The sequence below is a fragment of the Falco biarmicus genome, chromosome 4, assembly GCF_023638135.1.
Source record: "Falco biarmicus isolate bFalBia1 chromosome 4, bFalBia1.pri, whole genome shotgun sequence".
Taxonomy (NCBI): domain Eukaryota; kingdom Metazoa; phylum Chordata; class Aves; order Falconiformes; family Falconidae; genus Falco; species Falco biarmicus.
Genome location: NC_079291.1, coordinates 76,519,368 through 76,545,846, shown reverse-complemented (window position 1 = coordinate 76,545,846; position 26,479 = coordinate 76,519,368). Strand labels below are relative to the sequence as shown.

Here is a 26,479-nt window from a genome sequence, read left to right as displayed (position 1 = left end):
GCGGCCCCGCGCCCCCCGCCGGAGGGGACCCATCGCGCTTGCTGCCCGCGCTCCCGGTTCTAGAAGGTACCGCCGACCCCGGGGCTCCCCCCGCCGCCCCGCCCCGGGAAGGAACGGGCCCGCCGCCGGCGGCCGATGGAGCGGACGGCGCCGAGGCCTGCGGGAGGCCGCCCCGCCGCAGGCCCGAGCCGCCCCCGCAGCCTCGCCCGCCGCCCCCCCCCCCCCCCCCGGCGCGGGCCCTGCCCGCCCGTCAGCCGCAGCGGGGCCGCGGCGCGGTGCCCCCGCCCGGCGGGCGGCCAAGATGGTCGCGGGGCGGCGTCGCTCACCTCCTCGGCCTGCTTGCGCAGCGCCTTCTCCCGCTCGTACTGCGTGAGGAGCTGCTCGTTGTCCTCCCGCAGCAGCTCCAGCTCCACCTCGTGCTCCTGGTTGTCGGTGAGAACCGAGTCCAGGTTCTCCAGCACCGTCACCACCAGCGGCATCAGCTCCTTCACCACCTCCTCGTCGTAGCAGTGGATCAGCCGCTCGAACTCGCGGTAGATGCTGTTGGCGAGGCCCGAGACCCGCTCCGACATCACCGACCCCGAGCAGTAATCGTCGCCCGGGTACCCCCCCACGCCGCCATCGTCCAGCTGGATCTCCAGCATCCTGCCGGCCCGACAGCCCCCCGCGCCCCGCCGCGCCGCTGCCCCGCCGCTGCCCAGGCCGCCGCCGCCGCCCCGCCGCCGCCCCGCCCGCCGCGTCACGGGCCGCGGGGCCCGGCCTGGGCGGAGCGCGGCGGCACCGCCCCGGGAGCCCGGAGCCCCCCCCCGAGGGGCGGAGGACGCGGCCACCCCCGGCCGTGCGGGGGCCCTCCCGGGCCGGGGGCGCCTCTCCCGCGGCGGGACGCCCGAGCCCCCCTGCGCGGCCCTGCGGCGGGGGAACGCGTGGGGCCGGTGGGCAGGCGGAGGCCGACGGGGCAGCGCAGCCGCAGCCCCCGGCGCCCCCAACCCCTGCGGCGGGGAGCCCGAGCGGGGGGGGGCCGGCCGGGGGCACGGACCCGGCGGGTCCAGGGAGCAGCTGCCCCGGCCCCGGGGTGCTGCCGGGCTGCGGCGGGGAGGGGCCCTCACGGGGAAGGGGCCGGAGGGCACCAGCGAGCTCGCCCGTTGCTAGTCACTCCCAAATGCTCCACCACCTAACAAAAACCTACAAGCGGTAACCAAACGGGAAGGTGTTCAACCTAAGGCCTGATCCAGGAGGGCTCTTTCTGGGGGAGGGGGATAATTTCCAGCCGGCAGAGCGTTAGAACCTAATTTTGGAACCCAATTATTAATGTGGAGCCTCCAAACACTTTCAGGCTCGCAACTCTCCTCCCAGCACTGATGAAAATCAGGGCAGTCCTTTGCTCCGCACATGCTAGTTGTTTCAATTTAGTTACTCAATTATATTTCCAAGATAAGACAGCTATAGTTACCACAGCGAAAGGAGACAAACACCTATTCAGACAGGGACGACCTGACAGACAAAACCAGAGGCCAGAACTGGCCATCTGAAGTCCTAAAAAAAAAATCCAGCATCCGAGCCCTTGAAAGGAGCAGCACAAGTGCAGAACTTCATCACCAGATTTCTGCCAGCAGCAGCACGCTCCCAGGTACGGGAGGCAGGCTCCAGGCCCCAGGTGTATATTGCAAAAGGCAAATCGATGCATACGATACTCATTGGTGTAAGACATTTGTACAGAGTCTAACAATGGGGTGAAAATGGGAAATACTGCTCCAAAATGCCTGTGTTATTATCAGCATCCCCCAGTTCTCACTGCTGGGAGGAAAACGTTTCCTTACACTGTTATTCATCTCAATGCCCTTTTGCAAACTATCCTTGTGAATAACCTACTTGTGAGAGATACTGCTTTCCACGTTCTTAGCTGAGAAAGTAGAGAGGTTCTGAAATATCAAGGACATACTTTACTATTCTTAACAAAGAAAAGGCAATTAAGTGCTTTACTTATATCTGAAATTCAAAAGCTTCTCATTTATGCATTTTAATTAGAAATAAAAATGGTTTACAAGCTAGGCTAGGTAAGTGATTTGCATCATTGGAAGAAATAAGCATAGGCAAATGAGAAAAAGAGAGTTATTAATTAGCCAATCTGTTACTGTCTTAAAAATAATTTAAAATATCAAGCCCTAGAAAAGATTTTATTATATGCAAAACAACTGTTCAATCACCATAGGATCAGAAATATTCAAATGAAGTATCTCTAAAGCTCTCTGAAGGATTATTTCTTTCCACTTTTGGGGGTTTCCAACTAATTGGAATTCAAGTCTAAGCCAAAACCTTTGGAGGTTTATGGTGATAGTTGCCATTTCTAATATTCTAAACAAAACATTTCAAACTTACAGGGCAAATCTCTGCATAGAAAATATGGCCAAACCATTCTTGAGGAGTTCAGCTTTCCTTTGTAGCACCCCAAATTCCACTCCTCTGTTACTCAACCACCTCTCACTGGTGTTTACTTTTGTCTCTTTCAGGAGTGCAGAACAGCCTCTGAGAACTCCTCAGCTGGGAAGAACGAACAGCCAAACTGATACACCATCAACATTTCAGATATTAGGGATGCAGTTTTTTCATCACTGGGACAACACTTCAGCTTGAGCTTAATGAGCGGATGCAGGACTTCATGCTAATTGTGCTCATTTGTGTTAGTCGCATGTATATTAACACCCAGGAAACTACAGTGCGGCTACAATTCAGGTGCTATTCATCCAAGCCCAATCTTACTTTTTCATCCTCAGATTTCTACAAGTCAAGAACAGGCACATAAAAAAAACCAAAAACCAATTATTGGACAACTTAAGTGTTTAGATTCTTGGAACATATACTTTTTACTGTCCTGTTACAGTTATAGAGCTTTTCCTGAAGAATCAATCAATTTGTATTTTGTACAGTGATATAAAAAAAAAATTAAAGGAAAAATGGCCACAGAGAGGCTAAGAGAACAATACAGCCCCTTCACTACAAGGAAACATTTTCAGTTTGGGTGGTAAAAGGAGGAGACCAAACAACTGCTTAAATTAATAGTGTAAAACCAGAAACAGGTTTTCAGATTTCTTACTGTTATCAAAGGATGAAAAACTTGGATAAAAAAACGTAACGAGTTGTTTGTATTTTTCTAGCTGCCTTTAAATAGTTTACATCACTAGAGTCCCAAATACTGGATTTTATTAGAGAAAGTGAACAAGCCAAAGTATGTACAGGCTTTGAATTTCAGCTGGGCAAAGCTACAACAAATAGTGTACACACTGTGACAAAAAAAGAGATATTCCCCAATGTTATATAAGATGGTGTTGTTCAGAGGAAAATTCAATGGTTCAGTCACCTGGAATATCATCCCAGATATTCGTGGTTGTTGTTAGGCATGGGGATAAAATCTGCATGATAGAAAAAACCATGGAACATTTTGCTCACAGATGAACTGAGACATCCACTTCCATTTCTACAGATGCATTATAAAACAAGTTTCCCTATCTAACAACACCAAATAAGCACACCCAATGTAATCTTCTGATTCTGGTGACTCAAACTGTCCTCTAAACATGGGAAAATTATACTTAATCTGAAACTCCAACTTGCTTACTAAATACCTAGAAAGGGAATATCCACTAAACCCTAAAAAGCTTTTTCCCCTGCATACATGCAGTAAGTACTAAATCAGATCAATCCAACCAGTTTTTCAGACACTGTATCAGATTTAGTAACAAAATATGTATTACTTTCAAATAAGTCCTCATTTAAAATGTTACCATAGTGTAAGATCATCCTAGTTATAAAGTAATCAAAGAATTGTCCACAGTACCAACTGGAAAATGTTTCAGTAGCCCATGCAAACTAAACAGAGCTTAAGGTGGATGAAATTCTCATTACCTAAACAGGGTCAATTTTTATCATTAATGCTAAATAAGGTAGCATCTAAAACCCCCAAGTACAAGCCACAACGTCAGCATACTAAATACTTGATAAACAAAGGCAGTAAGGTAAAAAATAGCCCCATCCAGAACAATCTTGTGATCTAGAAAAAAAATCTTGCAAAAACATAGGCAACTGGGAATTTTCCTATACAACAGATGAAAATTAAATACTAAGGCAGTCAATTGTACACAGCAGCCTATGTATGGGCATATTCAACCACACCTCAAATACCATGTTCAGTTTTGGGCCCCTCACTACAAGACAGACATGGAGGGGCTGGAGTGTGTCCAGAGATGGACAACCGAGCTGGGGAGGGGGCTGGGGCACAGGTCTGATGAGGAGCAGCTGAGGGAACTGGGGGTGTTTAGCCTGGAGACAAGGAGGCTGAGGGGGGACCTTCTCACCCTCTACAACAACCTGAAAGCAGGTTGTAGCGAGGGGGGGGTCGGTCTCTTCTTCCAAGTAATGAGCAACAGCACAAGAGGAAATGGCCTCAGGCTGCACCAGGGAGGTTTAGGTTGGGTATTAGGAAAAATTTCTTCACCAAAAGGTTTGTGAAGCATTGGAACAGGCTGCCGGAGGAGGTGGTGGAGTCACCATCCCTGGAGGTATTTAGAAGACGTGTAGATGCGGCACACAGGGGCATGGTTTAGTGGTGGCTTTGGCAGTGCTGGGTTAACGATTGGACCAGATGATCTTGTGCCAACCTGAATGATTCTGTGATTCTACATCCTGCAAACAGAAGTAATGCAGAACTGAGTGGGATTACAGCAATATGCATATTAATGATTTACGTAAAAAATATGTATGAGTCCACAGTTCCACAGCAACATACTCAGTAACTCCCATTTTACAAATGCTAAATCAGGTCTTACACCTTCTTGTAAATATTTTCTCTGATTTAGAGATGGAAGAAACTGAGGCAGAAGCGTTAAATGGACCCATAAAGGCCACATAGGGAACAACTGCTAGAGCTGGGATTAAAGCAAAGATGCTTTTGAGCGCTAAACACAGGTCCAGAGTCTGCATTTGACCTGTGTTTTCACCTTTCTACAGTAAAGTGAAGCACCGCCGTGACCGACAGTCTGCCTTGGTGCACTGTCACTTCCTGACTGTAATAGAGTTATCAAGATAAGGGAAATGCCAAAAGGGTTGTACTTGGATAGGGACCAGCTAGTCCCTAACGCAGCACAGCTACAGAAAACCACTGCAGGCAAACCTTGGAGCAGTCAGCCAGATCTTGGGCTCAGCTGATCTTAGGCTGTTGAGTTTGAGCAGGAAGGTAGGAGAAAGCCATCTTCTCTGTACGGAGTCCAACCTGGTGGGACAGAGATGAGGCACTGATTTGTAAAAAGGCTCCCAACATACATATTTGATTTAGAGCTCTTAAAGAAGAGTGTAATTCCAAAGTTGTGATTAGCAATGACCCTAAAAGCTTCATATTGCACAAAGGGAAAGAACTTTAACCCTACCAAGAAAGCATAATTGCAGTGGGAATATCACATCTCATTGGTAATTAACAGGTTTGAGTCTTATGATTGTTTCATCCTATGTTATGTCATTACAGCTAACTATATTGCTAGTATACTATAGATTCATCGCATGACAGCTTTCAGACAATTGCATTTATAGCAAAAAAAAAAGTTTTCTCCCCAAAAAAGAAGAATCGACAGAGAAAAAATAGGAAATACTAGAATATTCTATCAAAAGGAAAAAGAAAAGGAAAGGAAAAGGAACAGGAAAAAGGAAAATGAGAGAGGAGAAAGGAGAGGAGCAGTTCACTTGGAAGGGACCTACAATGACTGAGTCTAAGGTGTAATTAGTTATGGGATGGATCACTAATAAATCATGAGGCATCTGAAAGTAACAGTCAGATTTTCAATCGTTCTCCACACAGAGCAAGTCCAGCCAAGTGCAGCAGATGCAGTGGGTGTATACATACAAGCAACAAACGTGAATGCAAAAAATCCCACTAGGAAATGTAAAACTCAGAAAGTTCACTGGCAGGGTGGGCCTTGATTTGCACTGTCTTGCAGGGGAAACTGTATAGACAAAAAATTGTACTGTCATTCACAACAAAAATAGCATGCCAGCAAACCTGATTGCATGCCTGATTAAATGCCTGATTGCATTTAAAATATTACGAATCAAAATTTACAAGATCAGGGAGAGAAACAAGGCAGGTAGAGGGTGGAAGAAGGCTCATTTGCCAATTTATTTTGGTTCATTCCTCATTACATTGAACTTCTAATTTCGTGTAATCTAGAGGGCATGTGAAAAACATTTATAAAGTTTTCTTGCCTTTTGCCCACATACGTAAGAAACTATAACAATGGGAGCGACACGAATTAAAACCTATTAAATTGCATCACCTGATGAGTTCACGGTATTCCCCACACTTCTTGACTGTAATCTCAAAAGGTCCAGCAGGCATCCCTGAGGTGAGGTGATCTGAGCTTAATAATTCTCCCTTCTATGAAAGACAGCTTGCTCAAGTCCTATGACATTGCTAAAGCTCCTACTGAAAAAGATAGGTGATTTCTTTAAATCATACATTAAAATATACATTCCTGTATATATAAATCCATAAATAATTTGAAGTCTGGATAGGAGTCTAGGAACAGCAGAAATGTTAGGTGCTGCCACATGTGAGAAAGAGTTAAAATTACCACTTCAATACAAAAGTTGGCAAGAAGAACATTTGCTTATTCTATCTCTCTTGGTTTTTTATTGTATCTAGCATAGAAACAACTCAAATATATATCACTCAAATTGTTATTTGCTTAGCAATAACAATATGCTAAAAACTAATTGTTTTACGATGTGACTGCAAGGTCCCTTTCCTAAAGAGTTTACTTTTTCAAATAGATTATATAAAGGCAACACACAATGAGTAACAAACGGATAGAAACACTGAGACTGAGCAAGTAAAATCAGGGTTGTTTTTTAACAACCATGCAATCTCCACTTAGCCTGGGTTTTTTTTTTTCCCTTTGGAAAAAAAAGTTGGAACTTTGCTGAGTGAAAGAATAAACATTTTTAGGTTTTCATCTTGACGGTAAATCAAGAAGGAAAATATTAGATTGTTTTTAATGGCTAGAATTTACCTTCAAATTATATTCAGCTGAAATCCAAGGTGTGGTTTCGGCAGAAAATTATGGTATCATAGTACCAATATGATAGTTGTGGCAGAGGTAGGATTTCTGTAAACCAGACTTTCTTTACCAGTGATTATTCTTGTTTAAAAACACCTGTACAGCAGAAACTACTTGTTCTTTCTTTCTATAAGACAGTATCTGAAGAGTTGACTGCAAAATTTAGCTGCAGGAATGGGATTGTACAAAACCCTTTTAAAGAAGTTATCTCTGTCTAGCATAAGAACTGTTGAGCGGTATTCCTTTAAAATTTAAAAAGAATGATTGATTTGGCTTCAAATAATTTAATGAAGGTCTGTAAGCATTTAAAGACAATGCTTATAGAAGACCACTGATCTCATTTCCCACTACAGAAGCATCTTCCTTATTTGTTAAGGTCAGGAAAAAAAATTCTGGTAGTTTTCCAATATCTCATTCACCCAGTAATTTCTGAACTGTGGTAATGAGTTGTGCTTTAGCAAGAGAACGTATGTTACAGAGATATTCAGCCTTCATTTTTAAAAAGACAATCTACCATATCTCTTGGAAATCATTACTGGTATTTCCAGCTTTATTTTTTTAAATTTTTAATTTATAGCCATGAGATCTTAATATACCTTCTACAGGACACAGGAGCTGTATCACATCAGACGTCATTCCTGGGTAGGTACTTCCAGACCACAGACCTTTGCATTTTTGTTTGTTCGATTCTCTCCTGACTGAAAACTGTGTGTAGTTTTTTAGATTATATATAAGTTTTTGTATAGACTAGCTGTGTACATCTACTCATCCTACGGAGCACTCCATCATTGCTTTGCAAACAATACTCTCATTTAGTCAAAATTTAATTAACTGCTTTGATGTAGTGCTTTGCTCTCTAACCAAGGGAGAAACAGGTGCATCAGTTCATCCTTTCTAATCTTTTACATTTCTTCAGCAGTGTAAATGGCACTAGTATGAATACGCACAACAAACAAACAAAAAAGGATTTTCAATCAAGGAGCAGTACGCAAGCTTGTGCAAATACCAAATAAGATCTCAGACAGTTGTTAGAGGCCATGTAATGCGATCCATTCCCTACCCAACCCTAATGGCTAATCGAGGAGGCATTCTGAAGGTTCTGGCAGAACAGTAACCAGAGCCTTAATCTTCAGAGGATGGTGAAAAGGAGGAAGTCAGGCCTTGTACGAAGGCTCAGGAGAGTTTCTGTTTAGTGTTCATAAAACATTAGTAAGAGCAACTTTAATTCTGGGTGACATCCCTAAGATCCACAAACACAGATTTCTGCATCCCTGAATGCAACTCCCCTCCTTTTTTGTAATCTATTTTATTTGAGTTCTTTAAAGAACATAAGAAAGCAGGGATGAATTCACTATTAACACTGTGATTCTCTCTCTGCAATGCTTCAAGTAATTATATTTTTGACAATATTTTGAATAAAACACAGATTTATAAAATCTGACATAATTTTCTTCCAATCTGCTAGTTTGCTGAATTTTTAAAGTGTACTACTCATTGCTGTGATGATATGGTTTAGCAATGGAAAAGACAATTTCTCCTCTACCTCTCTTCAGTATACTCCAGAAACATTGTTTGGCCACAGTTTTTTAAATGGTATCTTTGCCTAAAGCAAATATCTTTTTTGACATGGTTCTCCAAAGTTAGCATATACTCCATTATTATGGAACTTTTGATCTGTCACGATGAACTGCTCAGCTTGTGCAGTAACTTGTCCCAAGCACTCACAGCTGAAGTTCCTTTTGGAGCTCTGCAATACATCAGGAAATGACATGCAAATGGTATAGTATTTCCTTAAGATAATACTGTGATAATTACTAAACCATTGATTGCAGTGGTGATCTGCCCTAAGGATCTGTGGGATCAGAGTTCCATCTCCCATCTCTGTATTTTATTAATTCTCATTGCCTTATTATTGATTTCCAAGTGTGCTTTTCAGGGGAGATGATAATTACATTCACGGTGAGCTCTAACACCAAAAATGCATGTGAAGTGTAAATTCAGGATTTTTTGCTGTTTTTGTTTTTACTAACTTGCATGTGGACTTTATTAATTTTCTCCTTGCATGTTAAATCAATGAGTAGACTCTGAACTGAAGGCAAAAAAGATTTCCTGAATGAGGCCAGGATGTCCTGGTCTGCTGAGCTCAGTGCTTTTGCTCCCTGCCCTATAAAGTACAGAGAGGACAAAAAACCCTCAAAACCCTAAGCAAGCTATATTATATGAAAACCAATGCCTCTGCAAGGAAGGGTATCTCATGGTACATTAAGGAAGAGCAGAAACATAGCAAAATGTGCAGAAGCTCATGATGTTTTCAGAAACACTGGCTGCTGTTAAATGTTTTATAGTAGCCCTTCTGCACCTGATATCCTTCCATGCCAGTGAGAAACAGAGAGAAACATGAAGGGAATAGAATGGGAGAAGTCAAATGTCGCTTTGCCACATATATTCTGTATCAGTATGCAGCTTTCCTTCTGTGTCCAGGACCTTAACCCCAGCCCCACTTTTACTCCTCTGCTCTTGGCTGACATGCTGGAGGTGCAGGGATGTGCCTGGCTGGGGACAATCTTTTCAAGCAGAAAGGGGCAGCTGCACCCACCTTAGTGCCTAGATTATTTACATCAACTCCCCCATTTGCTTTCCATTTACTTTTTATAAAGCAGGAGAGAGACTCTTGCAGAGCCTCTAGAAATCTAAGCTACATTTAAAAGACACCTTTGTTACAAATTTAAGGTGACAGGAGCTCAAATATGGCAATAAGGGATGCATTGCAGGCACCAAAAGAGTCAGGTTGCCTTTATTAGTCGTTCGGTAAAGGTGGAAAATTCTGCCCCCTTGACAAGGGAAAAGAATATAATTAACAGGACTACTTAGTTTAGTGCCACACTAAATCCATGGTGGATTCTCAAGTCTATCCTGAACCCATGTGAGGGGCGGTTTCTAAGCTAGCTGGAATGAACATCAGCAAATGGAGCAGTAATGCTAGGGAAGGTTACATTATTAATTATATTAAAGAGCTCTCTCACAACAGCAGGACATTACTGAAAAAACAGAATAGCTCATCCCTCAGACACTGCAGTAAACACACACGCACAAGCATGGGTCTTCCTGCCGTTGTAAACCCTCCTCCTTCCCGCTGCTCACCCTGTGCATTGGGGATTTTCCTCCCTTCCAGCCACTCAGCCTCAGCGGTGAGCACCACACATCATCTGGTGACAGAGCCTGAGACGGCATCAGCAGCGAAAAGACATGTCAGAGCTTGGCAGCAGAACAGCCTCTGGGGACCCAGTGAGCCTGAGAGAAGGCACTGGCTAGTCAGTAAGAAAAATAGGCGGTCATGAGAAGGATATGGCAAAATATGTTAAAAGATAACGTATTAATGCTCCTGCTTCCTCTATTTACAGAAGAAACACACAATCCATTGCAAAATGAAGTATAACACCTGACAAGTTAAAATCACTCACCTGCCTGAAAACATTGTACTGACTACCGCTACACTTTTACCTGACTGTTTATGATCAAAGAGATATCAAAAAATACAATATCTTTTCTTTTCAAAAAGGTTTAACACAACTTGTCACGAAACCAATTTCCCCATTTTCACTCATGTAAGGCAATCACTTGGAAATAGAATACAAATAACGATGCATGCTTTAGTAAGTTAAGCATTAAACTCAAAGGATTTTAGTTTAATTAATTCCAGCATATTAGTATTTTTCAGAAGCAATGTGACTGCAACACAGGTTCCTGAGGTGTGATACAAATACTAGTGGCACAAACACGTCTTAGAAGTGCTACAAAGCTTCATACAGGACAGGAACCTGCTGCTGCTCCCAGCAGTATTGGCACACACCCCCACCACTGCTAGTAATGATTACAGCCTGATAAGAAATCTGAGAATCTGTGGGCTTTAGTACGTACTATTTCCAAGTCTGGAATCTTAGATTCATTCTCTGAATTTAGAAAGTAGTCCTGTCGCAATATATTGGTAGCTGAAATGGTTCTCCCAGATGCCATTTTAATGATACTTGCCAGTAGGCATCCTTTATGAAGACATAAATAAATGAAAAAAGAGGAAGCACTGTTAGAAAGAACTGGACTCAGGAGTATTTAATTGCTTTTCAAAGGAAATACCTAGAATTGAACCCCAGTTAGTCTCCTGAAAACCTGCAAATCACTAGGAAAACTCTAATCCTAGTTTTCAAATCAATCACACACACAATCGTGTACGTTTTATACACACACACACATATATTTGTATACACACAGTAGGGGTATATATAGGGGTTATTGTTATCCAGACACTTTTATTTTTGCTAAATGCTGTTAGAAAACACTTTTATTTGGCCAAAAATGTTCCTTTCAAGAGCTGGTTCTTAGTTTGTGTGCTGTGTTTAGATGGGGAAGAGTTTATTTCCTTCACAGCAGCTGAAACAGTGCTGTGCTTCAGGCTGGTGAGGAAAACAAGGTTAGTAACACAACCATGTTCTAGGTGACCAAAGAGACATCCCATTCCATGTAGCAACACATTCAGCACAAAAGTTGGCAGGGGAAGTTTTTTCCAAGGTAACCATTGCTTGGGGACCAGGTGGGCATTGGTCTGTTGATGGCAATTGCTTGTACATCAGTAGGTGGTTTTCTTCCGTTGCTCCACCACCCCTACCCCCCCTTATTAAACTGCCTGTATCTCAACCCACAAGGCTTTGTGTTTTTTTCCTCACTTTTCCCTTCCAAATCTCTCCTCCATTCCACTGGGGGAAGTGAGTGAGTAGCTGGGTGTGGGCTCACCTGCTCATCAGAGTCAGCCCATCACGGCTAGGTAAGGACGACACGGGTCAGTAACACAAAGCATCCTCTGCACATAAGATAATGATGCTGTTTCAGCATTCTCCACACCTGCAGCCCAAGGAAGTGAGAAATCATACAGTAGGATAAAATAAAAAACTTCTACATAGCAGCACAAGCGATGTCTAAAACAACTGCATTTATAAATATAAACTTTTAAGGATATCTTGTAGTCTGACTGTTCACAAGTCAGATGCTCCTACAATTGGTAGTTATGGAGCTATTTTCAGTACACACCACCGTGAAAAACTTTTACCATCATATTCCATGCCATGCACGTGTACCTTTGACCCACAGACACAGGAGCGGGAAGAAACTTCTGGATTCCCAAATCCTGCTGCTTGCTGTGAAGAACAGATGTGCCACATAGCCTTATTACATGTATTTATCAAGCTCTATTTTAAAATCAGGTGAGGCACCAGCCCTCACTGTTGCTGCTGTGAGGCCTGCCTCAGTTGATGGCTCTTTATGCCTTGTTTGGGTAGAAAAAGAGGAAGAGAAATAGACTCACCTTGCAGGTCATATAGGGGCTTTGGGGTGGTGGGCGGGGGGGTGGTGTTTTGGGTTTTTTCACCTTCTTTTTACCTTCTTTTTTGTGTTTTCATTACCAAGACCCTGCTCTTGTGACAGCTGAGAACGTCCGAGCTGTGCCTGGCTGGCGCCTGCCTGTCCCGGCCCAGTGCTGCTGCTGGCACCGTGACGGCCTCCTCCTTCCTTGCTTACCTCAGATTGTTTCAAAGAACGTCTTCAGAATTTCTTAGTGATTAAGTATTCTTTATTGTCGGTGCCGGGTGTACGGGGGATCCTTCCACCAATCGTACACACCCAGAGGGGCAGATTATCTTATATTTATATAATGAAACAATGAATATTTCATTAACGCCTATACATATTCATTACCTGAACCCGCCTACCCTCGCTTCGTATGCTAATTAGCTTATCAGTCTTTCACGCTTGCGCAGATTCTTCCAAAAATTGTGGGCCGGGGTCTTTAGAATGTAGGCAGTGGTCTATGGGAGGAAGGCCGTAGGTCTTCCTCATGGTGTACTTTTCACCTTAGTTCTCAAAAGTGATGAGTTGGCAGACTTGTAGAAATCTTTCCCAGGGTTTTTACAATACTCCTTGTTAATTTTACTCAAGGCCATCCTGCTGTCCCGTTATCTCCTTGGTAGGGCAGCTTGCTTTGCAGATAAGGAGGACAGCTCCCCTTGCAGAGATTTGCAACTTTCTTGCCAGAACAGTCTATATGATCTTTCAGACATTTTAACCCCTTTGTCGCTATACAATTACAAGCTTATTTATGCATTAAAATGAATATTGGTTTATGAATACAAACTTGACCATATTATTTACAGCTTATTCACATCAAGATGCTTCTGTTAATGTCTCCTAAAAGATACGCTGCTTTTCCCCCTCAAAATATCGCACCTTTGACTCCCGTTCAGAGCGTGGTGCATTGCAAATCATTTTCTCCTGCGCTGCTGTTCCCTCCCCAGCTATTCCCCATCCCTGCCTGACCGCTGCCTTCTACATGCACCAGTGCAAATCCTGGGTACTACGTTTCCTCCGACTGCAGATAACGCCCAGCTGACCACGCCACTTGCAGGCCGGCGCCTTTCCCTTCTGGTTCCTTCCAGCGCCCCCCAGCTCCGGCGCAGCCCCGACCGGAGCGCGGCCTCCCCCGGGCAGCGCCGGCGGGGCGGGCCCGGCCCGTGGCCCCGCTGCGGACAGCCGGCGGGCGGGGCCGGGCCCCAGGCGGGGCGGGTGCAGGGCCGCGGCGGGCGGCGGGGCCGAGCTGCGGCATGGCGGTGGCGGCGGAGCGGGGTGAGCGCCGGCGGGGCGGGGAGGCGGCCCGGCGCGGCGTGCGGGGAGCCCGCGGGCGGCGGCGGGACGGGGCCCGCACCCTGGGCCCGGCTGGGCCTGCCTAGGCCCGCCTGGCTGCACCGCAGCAGGGGCCTCGCCGGGGCCTGCAGGAGGGCTGGGCTGCATGGTGGTGCGAGAAGGCATGAGGTGAGGGGAGAGGGGCGTGAGGTGAGGGGCATGAGGCGTGAAGGGTGAGGGGCATGAGGCGTGAGGTGAGGGGCGAGGAGAGTGGCATAAGGTGTGAGGTGAGGGGCGAGATGAGTGGCATGAGGCGTGAGGTGAGGGGCATGAGGTGTGAAGGGTGAGAGGCGAGGGGAGAGGGATGTGAGGCAAGGGGCCAGGGGCATGAGGTGAGGGGTGATGTGTGTCTTCTCTGCCCCGCAGCGGCCTACAGGTTCGTGGTGCTCCTCTTCAACTGCCTCCTCACCTTCGGCTCCTACTTCTGCTTTGACATCCCCAGCGTCCTGCAGGAGCAGTTCCAGGGGGTGAGTGCTGGGCGTTCGCCCCAGCCGTGCTGCTGCAGGGGGGTGGGTAAAAAATGGCAGAACCTTCAAAACGGGGGCCTTGGTCGCCGGTAGTTTCAAAACCATCACTTATGGTGTTGCTACGGGAGCCGTGCTCCAAGGTCCCGTATTCCAGATGCTGGGGGGAGGTGTGAGGGTTTATTACAGGCAGGTTTGCTGGGAAGAAGATGCACAAAGCTGGGACAGGCCGTGAGGGGTTGGAGTTCTCACTGCTGCCTGGGGAAGTGGGAATCTAAACCCTGGCCTTGCTTGAGGATTGTCTGCTCTCCGTCCAGATGACTGTTCACTGCCCTAATGAAGTTTGAAGTTAGAAATGTGTTCACACCACTCTGCACATAGGGGGTACATAGAACTGACCACTAGTACCGACACTAGAGTGGAAGATTAGTGACGTTGGAGATAGGAGACTAGAAAAGACTTTCTGGATTTTAGATCCAAGTCTCCTGATGCTGCAGGTATCAGTCACATCACGTGTGTTTGGTAGCCAAAAGACAGAGCTGTGCAGGGAGATCACATGAGGACTGTGCCATGTAAAAACTGACTAGCATTCTGAAATGCTAGAAAATTTTGTTCTTAGCATTCAGACTGATGTCCTAGTGGATTTCTCCAGTGATGCCGGAGTCCCAGAGTTCTTACCCGAATTCCTGAGTAACCTGAAAAAATCTTCCTTGACTCACCTGTTATTATTGCATTTGTTTGCCTTTTGAGAGCTTATTTTACTCCGGTGTGCCATCTGCTGGTAGATTAGTACGCGCAGGCTGAGAGTCACTGTCGTGTTCTTTCTCTGCTTCAATAGCAAGGGCAGAAATACGTATAGTTTGCATGTATTTTTCTTTTTTTTTTAAATGCAATTAATCCATAACATTCGAACAGTGAACTCCAGGCTAAATTGGGTGCAGTTTGTCAATGCAAACAGGAGTAAAAAGAAAAATCAAAGATGTCAGTATTTAATTCCTTGATCCTCCACAACTTCTGTAGGTCTGTGGGAAAAGTCATTTATTTATGGAGTAAAGGAAAGATGGTGTCATGTTTTGTTACCTAGGTAACTTTACAGGGCAGTGAAACCAAGCCATATTTTTCTGTATTAGGTACTGTGCAAACAATGTGTTTATCTGTTGGCACTTGCATCATATTTTTACTTTGGCAAATTTAGCTTCTCTACCTGCCTTATTCAAGTGGTACAGTGGTAGTCAGAGCATCTAAGACTAGTGCTTGCAGTGAAAACACTTTGTTGTAGAGAAGTGTTCCCCTGCAGCCTCGGACATATCTACTGCAGCAGATCTGAGGGTTTGTAAATATGATGGCTATATAAAAAGCATGTGGTTCAGTCACGCTTTCCTTGTGCTTATTCAAGATGTTAAGCTTGTGCCTACTGGTGTGGAAGACCTAGTGTCTGTTTCCTAATGCAGATACATTTTTAGTAGCTGGAAGATCCAGGTTTTTTTCCTGATCATATGGTGTTGAGGAGATGTTGCTTTTCGGTAGCAAAATTGACGTTATTAAATCATGCTAGGACTACCAGTTCCCTACCATTCAGAAAATGCTTTATAGCTGTGAATTAATATTGACTACTGCTAAGTTTCATATTTATGCACTGCTTAAGACTTTATAATATGTAACGAAGAGTTGGATCAAGCTAAACTATAGCCAAGAAACTAAGGGATCAAATAAACCTTGTGGTGCAGTCTCCTGGCTTTTCTTTTGGACTGGAAAGTGTATAGAAGTGCTGAGCTCCTGTCACTGCTGCCACAGGAAGGGAAGATGTGATGTGCCGATGGCCAGTCACTTCTCATTTGGCAAGGGCTGGCTTCCTGGGAGAAGAATAAGCCCTCTAATTCCTGGTTGTGGAAGTGGAAGCTGAGTATGAGAAACAGAAATCTAGTAGGCAAGAACTTAACTTCATTTTTAAAGGAATGTGTGGGTTTTTACCTGTGTCTGCTGCCTCTAACAAAGGCTTTGTGACTTGTTACTCAGAACTTGACCTGCCCTAATGGAACCCATCATAACAACACTGGGCAAAATAGCACACTGGCCTGTGTTGAAGGCTTGGGAATGACACCTGCACAATACAACTTGCTGTACGCAATCTATGCTTGGACGTAAGTAATTTTTCTCTTGCTTTGTGAGGGTGGGGTAGTTCATTATTTGCTTCCCAGCAGCAAGACACAATTTTTTCTATTCTTGTTTTCTCCTAGAAATGCAGTAGTGGTTATTCTGGCTGGATTCCTGATTGATAAACTAGGAAACCGGTGTAAGTTCTGAGGATCAATGAATTTATTCTTGTGCTGAAGTGGGATTTCAGGCTGTTCTTTCAGTGCAAAGGCATGATTAAAGGCTCCACTTCAGTAAGATCACAGTGGAATGGGAGAAGAGGGACAGCTCTGTGTGCAGAGCACGTGGTGGTTAGTTGAGCAGCTCCATGAAGACAAGTGAGACATTTTCATTCTTTGACCACTGACTTATCTGAATTTACACAGCAGTGCAGTAAATGTGCTTCCTCTGGCACTCTCATAACAGGGAACAGCTTTATCTGTTTTCAATGGGACAGACTGATGAAGTAGTATTCTGTCCTCTGCTCTGATGTTTGTTCTGGCATGTGCCATAATATAAGACCCAGCAGTCCCAGCAAATGCAGTTATGCTCTGTCTCTGTGTCACAGAGGTAAACATCTTACAGATAAGGAGACAGGCACAGAGAAGGAGATTGCTTGCTCTAGGCCATAGTCTGTAGTGGAGCTCAGGACAGGAACAGGGACTTCTGTAGAGTTCAGAGTCCTCTATCTGACTTATTCTGCCTCTCTAACCTCCCACCATGAGAATATTATCATCATTTTGAGGATTCCCAGGTCATTTTATGAAGAGGGCAGTCTTTACAAAATTAAAATAATGCGGGTAAACTGACGGAAGTCCACAGGTTTACCAGTGTGTTTTGAGGTTGCTCTTTTGCTTTTTGACAAAAAATGCTTTTGTCCTGATCTTAGCATGTCTGTTGAGGTTTGTGTATTTTTCTTCTGTTTCTCCCTAGTTGGTGTCTTTGTTTTCTCTTTCCTGACTGTGCTGGGATCATCAATCTTTGCTCTAGGCTCACATTTCAAGGGGTCACCATACCTCCTACCAATGATGCTAACAGGAAGACTGCTCTTTGGCTCTGGGAATGGTTCACTTACTAGTAAGGAATTCATATTCTTCATTAAGCCTCACCAGAGGGTCATGGTACATTTTTATTTTGCCTCCTAGACCCTTGTTCTACCAGTCAGCTTCACCTGCTTTGCACCAAGAACAGTGCTCCTTGAAGGGTTCTGTGGATTTAATGTGTGCCAAAATGTTCAAAAGTCTTCCCCTCTAACAAGTTTGTCCTTCTCCCAAGGGTGAGGATTAACATGGGATTGCTGCACCTTTGGGGTTATTTTTCTTGCCTTATTTGAGGGATAAGTTCACCTCCCATGTCCCAGCATGATTTATTAAGTTTTAAAATGGACTACAAAGTTGACATGTACTACCTCCACCTGGGATGTGTAGAGGTCTCTTACCCCAGCTCAGGCATTCCAGCTTGAGAGGCTGTGTTTGTTGCTTCTGTGCAATACTCTTGGCCAAGTCTGTCTGTTCAAAAGAGGATTTTTGTCTTCTCCCAAGTTGTGCAGAATCGTATCACAGCCTTCTGGTTCAAGGGGAAGGAACTGGCACTGGCATTTGGACTGACTCTGTCTTTCTCCCGTCTTGGGAGTGTGCTCAACTTCTTCTTCACCCAGCAGTTTGAGGCAAAATTTGGAATGCAGTGGACACTCTGGGGAGGTGAGTTTCTTTGGTGCTTTGGCCTTTTGTTTTCTAGACTAGAAACAGGCTAGCCTGTGTCGTCTAGTTATGAAAAGTACCTGAAAGACATAGAGAAGTTAGCAGGAGGAGGCACATTATTTTCCAGTTTTTCCTGTTGCTTTCTGTATGCAATGGAATGGCATTTTCTTCACTGACGCCTGAAAACCCTCTCTAAAGCAGTAATGTCAGCCTGAGTTCTGTCTGCAGTTTTCTTGAGATATTTTAACATCGGCAATCACAGGTAGTCAGTACTTAATGTAGGTTTACTCCCATGGAATGGAAACCTCAGAGTGAGACAAAAGAGGAATCTGATGTGTGTTCTTCTGTATTTTAGCTAGCAGAATGTGCAGGTTCTGCAGGAGTATATATTGGTCTCAGCATAAGGTGCCTTGCACATGGACTGATCAAATTACCATGAGAAGCAGAATCTGAATTACATGTTTCTTAGTGTGAGTCTGTTCTAGGGCTTGTATCTTTAGATTTCTGTCCTCTCTTCAGTGCAGTCAGATGGGATCTGTCTCTAGTGGAAGGGATGATCTGTTTCACAGTGCAGTTAAGTAGTGGCACTTAGGTACTCTGGTGGGCTGGAATGGTGATGTTAGGGAGACCTGACTCAGGGCATCCTTTGTGTACAAAGACTTGGTGATTATAGGAAAGTGTTATTTCCCAAACAACAAAACAGTATGGGCCATCACTCATGGAAAAGAGGATGCATATGTGAGATAAATTTCTTGCAGAAATTGAAACCCACTGCCCTCCTCTGACTCTTGCTCTCAGAGAAGTAACTGTGATGAGCATGGTGTGTTGCATCCCATGTGACACAGTTTTGTGTTCAGGCAGCATTTGCAAGCACAGCACAGCAACTTCAGTAGCCTGCAAAGGGATAGATATATCAGACAAAGTGTGTATGCATCACAGAGATCGTTTTGGCTCTTTGGAAAACAAAACTGAGACAGATCTCTTTCTGTGAGAAGGATGTCTGCAGCAGATGCCCATTGCCAAACTTGGTTCTGGCATATCCAGCATAATCTGACTCACTTCTCTCGAGCCGAGTGTGCTAACAGGCCAGATTGCTGTAGTAATTGCAGTAGGTCACATAGATGAAGAGGTACAACTTGGCTTCCAGTACCAGCCTGTGTGATACCTCTCCTGCTCAGGGGACTATGGAAGTTTCTTAATGTCTGCCTTGTTTTAACCTTGGGTTTGTTATGCCCAGGCATGCTGCAGTTTAGAAGGCGTTCTGGCCGTCTTCCAACATAGCGGCTGTCTTTAGAGACAAGTGGGGCTTTAGCTTCACTGGCCTCAGGCAGTTCTGCAGCATGTTGGAAGCTCAGTGGACAAAGCTCAAGGACCCTGACAGGGTGGTAAGCAGTATGTGGTCCTACTATACATATGGCTGCAGTAAGTAAGGCTGTTAATGTTAAGAGAAGCCAGAAGCAGGAGTCAGAGAGAATTCTACATATTACATGCAGTTGGTTTTGTCATTCAGCTCTCTCCACATGGGAATTTCTAATACCTCTTGTGTCTTTTCCAGGTACCCTGCTCTGTGTGCTTGGTTTTGTTTCAGCCCTTACAGTCAGTGTGCTAGATAAAGTGGGCATGAAGCAACTGGGCTTGGATGGGGTTATCCAGCAAGAATCCAAAAAAGTGGTACGTGGTGCACAGACAACTTTTCTGTCTCAAATCTTTAAAGCCTGGGGTGCATGAGCACTGCTTTGTAGTGCAGGGAGGCCTGCAGCAGTTAGAGCTGGTCGTGGCCGGAAGAGGGCATCAACACTGCTTGGTTAAATCTTGCAGAGCAGTTCTTCAGGTACATCGGAGGATACAAACCACCAGGCAAGTGCAAATTTTCTGTTTAGAGACTGTGTATTTGCAGCCTTCCAGAGAGCCGAGTTAGCACTCTGAACGGCATTACTTTCCTGAGCCAGTTACTTCTTGACCGTAGGTGGCTCGGAGGAGGATTTTGTGCAAAAAGCTAGATAGTAGCTTCTCTCTGGAACTGCCTTCTGGCTCACAGGATCCACGATAGAAAACAGTTAATCTGCTCAGTACAGAATTATCTTTTGCCAGCCCTTATCTTCCATTTCACCTTGCATTCTTCTGTTTAGGAACAAGCATTACAGGCAATAGGTTGCAATTTTTATGGCACTTAAATCTATTAGACAGCATCCTTCTGGTAACGATATTCTTAGCTGTTTTTTGTATCTCAGTGGTGTGACTCCTGTTCCTACTGAATGTTTCCACTGGGTTTCACTTAAGGTTTTGCAATAGGCTCTTAATAGAGCTTGTTTAGAACAGTGTCTTGCAGCCATAACCTTAATAAAAAGAAGAAAGCTTTTTTTGGTATTTTTACTGAATACATTGAAGAAGGAATGCTTTGGAGTCAGCACCTGCCAAATTTCGCTTAGAGGTACTTGAGCTGCCATTCAATTCCCTTTTACCTGCTGTTACCTCTTAAATGTTTTGTGACTTTTAGCGCCTTGCAGAAAGTGCCATTAGCGTGAAGCTAAAGACTATTTCCTGGTGAGTGAGGGCACATCTTATCTTTGCAGCGGATTCAGGACATCCATCGACTTCCCCTTCGCTACTGGCTCCTGGTCTTCACAATCATGTTCTTCTACAATGGAGTCTTCCCCTTTGTGGCAGATGCCAGGTATTGCTCTGCGGCTGTAGTCCCACTGACTGATACAAGTGTATTAGACCCTTGCAGGCCCTCAATTTTCAGCTGACTGGGAAAGATGGGGTAATATGTTTGTTCCTTTCACTCATGAAACACAGAGAAACATGTCTTTAACACCTAGCTAAAGATATGAGGGTTCTTTGACCTTTCTTTCCCTTCAAAGATGAGGGAGTTTTCTGAAGGAAAGCAAAAATAACTTAAAGGGAAATGATTCATCCAATATTTAAAGCTTGGAACACTGCCGAAGGAGGATCAGAAGGATTTGAAAGGGAAAGAAATACTTTATTTAAAAAATTGCCTGTAGACATCTCACCTTTGTGATAGTCCAACAACATGGCTGTCTTTTCAGCTGGGTGGGGTGTTGGCTTGACAAGCCTGGGGCAGTTCTGTCCTGCAGCTCCTGCACGTTGTCTGCTGTGTTTGAAATAAAGCCAAGCTTGCGTCAGCCTGGGTTTGCAAGTAAGGAAGCCTTTGCATCCCAGTACAAGGCTCGCAGACTTCCTTTTTGTGCCTTAATTTGCTTAAAACAAAAAAGCAACCTGCCTGACTAAACTAGGACTCCTGCTTCTGTCCTGTGGCTCTGCTACAGACTTGTCATTTTGCTGCTTTTTTCCTGTTTGTGGATGATGCAGCTTTTATCATGTAATGAGCATGAACTCAGATTAGCAAAGGCCTGCAGTGAAAAAAAGAAAATTATTTAGGTAGTGTTTTGTTAGTGATGTATAGTAAGCCACTGTGAAATCAGGAGTGAAGAAATGTCATCAACATTGTCGTAACAAATGTACAAGTGACCTTTTATTAGTAAAATAAAGACATTCAAGATGGCAAGGATTGTCAAGGCCTTGATGAGATGGTCTTTCTATCAGTTGCCCTCTCGTTTTAACTGAAAACAGTACCTATTGATCACACAGAATCCTCATTTCTGCAGTTCTGCCTCCCTGCAGAATTTATTTTTTTTCTCCCTGTGGAACAAAGGTTCAGGCACCAAGAGTCATGTTTCATACATCTTCTCCAGCAAAAAAATGCTACACTGCTTCCCAGTCAGAAAAATAATGGTCCCAAGGCCACTGCTCTTTGGCGAATTCTGTTGCAATAAATCTTCAGGGAAGTGTCGCATTTCATACTTTGCTGACAGCACAGGCTACAAAGGCTCATTATTACTAATGGTGAGTAGCTGTGCAAGTAGCCAAGCCAGGTTTAAGTAGCTACAAGATCTCCAAACAAACTAGTTTTTCTAAGCTATTATGAGCGTATGACTGTAAATTCGGTAAAGAATTTGAGTTGTTTTAATGCCATTTTTGTGTGTCCTTAACAAAGGTGAAAGGCTGACTTCTGACAATGAAAACAAAACTTGGTTTGTACGTTTTCTGCTTTAACCAGATCCCCTTAAAGATACTGGGGGAATTCCTAGTACTTCTGAAATGCAGGTGCTCAATTTAAATGCTAATCTTTGCTGTCGGTTTAGTTTAAGGTACTTTTCCTGCCCCTCAGCATTCTCACCCTTGAACTGATAATGCTTTGTGCCTTTTCAAAAAGAATGTTACAAAAATCCATCTGTATGTTCTGGACAGGTGACAGGAAATTGCTGCTTGTGAGCTGTGCTGATGTAATTGAACATATGCCCAACTTTAACCTGCAGTTTTACTCTGCACTTGCAGAAGCATCTTGAAAGCTGCCATTTAAGCTACCAGCTTCTCTATGGTGTGCACCAATTAAAAAGAAAAGAAAACGACAAAGGCTTGGCACTACAAACCACATGGACTTAAACCTGTTTACAAGTCCTCTCATTAAAACCCCTCCTGTCCATATGTTTGTGCTCAGATGTACTTTCTGTCAAAATAACTAAATCAAGAATCCTAATTATATATTTCCCCCCCCCCCCCCTTGTTTTATTTTTAGCAAGTTTATCCAGGATAAATATTCTGGTTACAGTCAGCAGGCTGCCGCTTATATCGCTGGGGCAGTGTATGACAGCTCCCTTGTTCTCTCTGCAGCAGTTGGCATATTGATTGTGAGTACCCAAAACAAAGTGCTTGCTGATAACTTTTTCCTAATTTTTGGAAATGTCTTTGTTACAACACCCTCACCCAGAACCTAGCCTGTTGTTGCTGAACAAGCAGTGCTTTAATTCCTTGCAAATGGCAAGATGCATTTTAGTCTGAATTAAATCACAAGAAGTAATGTTGACCTGTTCTTGCCTCTGTCCCTTAATTGTGCTATGGTAGCATCAAACCATGGCAATGTCTGCATGTTTTGAGAAGTCCAAGACTGGAACAGAAAGGATCAGGATAAGCCTTGCAAGTAGACAGGAAAGGACAACCTGCATGTAATCGGTGCCTGTTTTGTCAAACTCTTCCTTTCCTTATTTCCATAACTGTCAGGGCATAACGGTGTGGGTTTCCTCCCCCTTCATTAAAGCCTGCCATTTCACATGAATACTGGGCACTAATTGTCTGACAAGTGTTTCCATCCTGGTTCACGAGTATGCAAGAGGAACTAGTAATAGCCAGCCTGCTACAATACCAACAGCTAGGAAATTACCTGGTAGTGCCACTCATTTGCACAGCCCCTCATGTCTCTAGGATCTGTGGGAAGCAAGGATCCCTTCTAAGAGGCCTTCTGTCTGTTGCCTTTCCCAGGACTATGTTGGACTGAGAGGTGTCTTTGCTGTTGGCTGTGCTGCATTGACTCTGCCGGTCTTCGCTCTCCTGGCATTTACGTTTGTTCCTCCGTTAGTCTCTACCATCTGGTTGGGGATTACTTACTCCTTCGCTGCTGTAAGTTCACAGCCCTGCTGCTGTAGTGGTTTTGTGGCTGTGCTCCTTCTATAGCCTGGATGGCATCTATCATTGCCCTTGTGTCTTGATGAGCAGGTTTAGCAGCCAGAGTCTGAAGTCATTGGCTCCCCCATCCTGAAGATTTTGGTTAGTAACAAGTAACACCAAAGAATCAATATGGAGCAAAACACAAGCAGACTAAGGGACCACTTGACTTAGTGTGAAGCATTAATCTGTCTAAGCTTTTCTTAATGCTTTTTTACCTTGAATATAACACCTGGATCACCTTTGAGTTTTATGAACTAAATAATCAGGTCTATCTCCTTCAGAAATCTGGAGTCAGGTTATTCCAGTTTCAAATAACATGCACTGTCCGTGCTGTCTCAGGCTGCTCGGCAAGGACGGGGAACAGTCTAGAACCAGGCAACAGGCTAGGAGAGATAAATACCAGATTTTTTGAGGAAAAAGTACCAATTTTTATTTAGTGGGAATAATTCCTTTTTAAACCAATGACCATCTAACACCTTTAAATGAGGCTTTGAGTTAATTCCTCTTCTCTTTATTCCTACCAGGCTAGTATGTGGCCATCCATACCTCTTGTGGTCCCCCAAGCAACTCTGGGGACAGCTATGGGCCTTGCAACTTCTGTGCAGATGATTGGAGTTGGCCTTTCAAACCTGATTGTTGGACACATTCTAGGAACAAAGTCCAGGTAAGAATGCTTTTTTCTTTTCAGGCAGAGACATCAACAGTGCTTTAGTGGAGCAGTGAGAGTAGAAATCAGTGTATTTGCAGCCTGGTGCTGCAAGGATCTATAGAGGTGCCTTGAGTATCTTCAAATGACGAGTTGTCCTATCCTGTTTGGGCCTTTTCTAGTGAATTAAAGATCCCCCTGTGGCGCTGGCAACAGATGATGATATTTATGTTGGCAAACACTATTGCGTGCATTGTTGCCTCCGTTAGCCTCAATGTTGTGGACAAGAAACAGGTAAGCGTAATAAAAGGCATGAAAACGATTGTATTTTTCCTTAAAGCATTGTTCTAATTTTAGATCTGTAATTCCCCCCTCCAAGCAATTTCACAACACCCTGCATCACAGAGTTGCTGTTACTGATGTAGTAGCTGTTGGGTGCACATGTAAGTCATTCCCCTGACAGGAAAATGGGACTGCATGGAAACAGAACTATCCACTGAAATACCGATGCAGTGCACAGTAGTTTTTCCTAGTACCAAGCTATCGGCAGCTGTATTTTTTTACAAGAAGGGGAAGGGCCAGGGCACAGCTGTAGCAACGTATGTGTACAGAAAGAACAGTATCCTTTTTGTCACTAATTGCTTCTTGGAATTTCTAGGGTGGGACACTGAACAGAACAAGGAAGGGAGCACCCGTGGGACGGGAGGACCGAGACCCTGCGGATGCAGCACCGCTCCTCGATGACGAGACAGGGAACGAAGGCTCTGTCAGCTGAACCTCTGCACAGTGAGAACCATGCTGGCTGCCAGACGCAGCACTGAGTGCTTCTGTTTGAAAGGGGATTTCTAGCCTGTGTATTTTAAACATCTTTAAAGGGAATGGTCTACAGAAGGGGAATGTTTCCACTTTCTTATGCCTGGCACACCAGTGAAGGATGTCTGCTGTATGGTTCTTAGGCATTCTCCAACACACAGAGACACACGTGGGACACTTTAAGAACTAACCTCGCCGAAGTTTGTTTATAAGCTGTCAGATAGTTGCTTTTCAGTCTTGCATCACAAGAGGCCATATAAGGTGTGCCTGCCCCGTCTGCCACTGTTTCTCTGTCACAAGAATTCTGTACGTCAGCACCTGGTAATCCACGTACCTTGGCAGGCCTGCTGTTCAAGCTAGCTCTGGATTAGCATGCATCTTTCACAAATTACATACGCATGCAAGCGGCACCATCATTATTCTTTAGGCAGGAGACCGAACTAATCAAATCAATTATGTTTTGCACACAAGCCTAGCTTAATTGCTAACTGCCTTACTAGAAATACTTCTGTAAACTGTGCCTATTCATTTGCCTTCAAAAGCGTAAAAGGTCTTGATCTGAAATTCTGCCCTTTAAACCAGGGTGCTCTTACTCATGAATGCTAGAGGCTTATTTTACTCAGCCAACCGCCCTTTTCACTATGCAAAATGCTCACAAACATTCAGTGTTTACAGAAGCACAAAGGATGCTTTAAGAATGAAGTAAACTTTTAACATAACCAAGTATAAGGAATGCTGAAGTCAGTGACAATGTAAATTATTACAAATTCTTAGGAGCAGCTCTGCTCAAGTTGCATTTAACATAAACACTGGTAGACTGAAAGCAATTTAGACACAGACAGCATCGAGGAAAGTCATATTGTAAGAAGATGTCACAGAAAACAAATCCACCCATCAAAGCACAGTTTTGTTAAAACTGATTGACTGAAGAGAATGTGTTCAGAAGAGCAAGGTCTTCTAAGTTTTAAGTTACCCTGTGAATTCATTTCACACCACAGGTAATGAAAGGATTTCCCTGTTGGGAGGCTGGTGCAGCAGAAATTTGGGAGTAGGGTGAGAAGTCACAGAACTGCAAAAAAGGTGGACAAATCTTTTAGTTTGGAGGTGACCTCCTTAGATCATCTAGTCCAACACCCTCTGCTCAAGCAGTGTCAGCCAGAACAGGCTGACCAGGACCACATCTGGTCAGAGTTTGAGCACCTCTACAGATGGAGAGACTACAACCTCTCTGGACAACCTGACCCAGTGTTTCACTGCTCTGACAGTATAAAAAGTGCTTCTTTGTGTTCAGATAGAATTTTGCGTGGCTTAAGTTTTGCCTAATGCCTCTTCTTCAGAGAGGAATCTGGCTCCCTTGTCCTCACTCCCTCCCTG

At 44.3% G+C, this 26,479-nt stretch overlaps 2 protein-coding genes and 1 long non-coding RNA gene across 36 annotated transcripts in view; 1 reads left to right on the top strand and 2 right to left on the bottom strand.

Moving 5' to 3' along the window:
- MAPK8IP3 (mitogen-activated protein kinase 8 interacting protein 3) overlaps positions 1-702 on the bottom strand; it is a 70,752-nt gene extending 70,050 nt beyond the window's left edge. For 28 of the 33 annotated variants that reach the window (XM_056336611.1, XM_056336625.1, XM_056336623.1 and 25 more), the window contains exon 1: positions 327-701. In XM_056336611.1, the coding sequence (XP_056192586.1) occupies positions 327-644 (318 nt within the window). In that variant the 5' untranslated portion in view covers positions 645-701. Of the gene's footprint in view, positions 1-326 lie in introns of all 33 variants that reach the window. The other 5 variants (XM_056336641.1, XM_056336643.1, XM_056336645.1 and 2 more) reach the window with 2 other exon arrangements.
- A 1,349-nt stretch (positions 703-2,051) lies between these two features.
- LOC130147756 (uncharacterized) lies at positions 2,052-12,666 on the bottom strand. Of its 2 annotated transcripts, none has more exons than XR_008821325.1 (5): positions 11,886-12,666; positions 10,242-10,408; positions 6,318-6,466; positions 5,165-5,263; positions 2,052-4,677 (listed from the first exon to the last, which is right to left on the bottom strand). It is a non-coding gene; the product is annotated as an uncharacterized LOC130147756 (long non-coding RNA). The 2 variants fall into 2 exon arrangements; XR_008821326.1 differs by having other exon boundaries at positions 6,318-6,463.
- Positions 12,667-25,828, top strand: LOC130147754 (major facilitator superfamily domain-containing protein 1-like). The gene is made up of 13 exons (XM_056335382.1): positions 12,667-13,766; positions 14,190-14,290; positions 16,304-16,428; positions 16,525-16,580; positions 17,354-17,497; positions 17,962-18,120; positions 19,676-19,791; positions 20,694-20,794; positions 22,721-22,832; positions 23,461-23,598; positions 24,171-24,310; positions 24,475-24,586; positions 24,951-25,828. The coding sequence occupies exons 1-13, from the start codon at positions 13,745-13,747 to the stop codon at positions 25,065-25,067; spliced, it is 1,443 nt and encodes a 480-aa protein (XP_056191357.1). The 5' UTR covers positions 12,667-13,744; the 3' UTR covers positions 25,068-25,828.
- Positions 25,829-26,479: the final 651 nt, after the last annotated feature.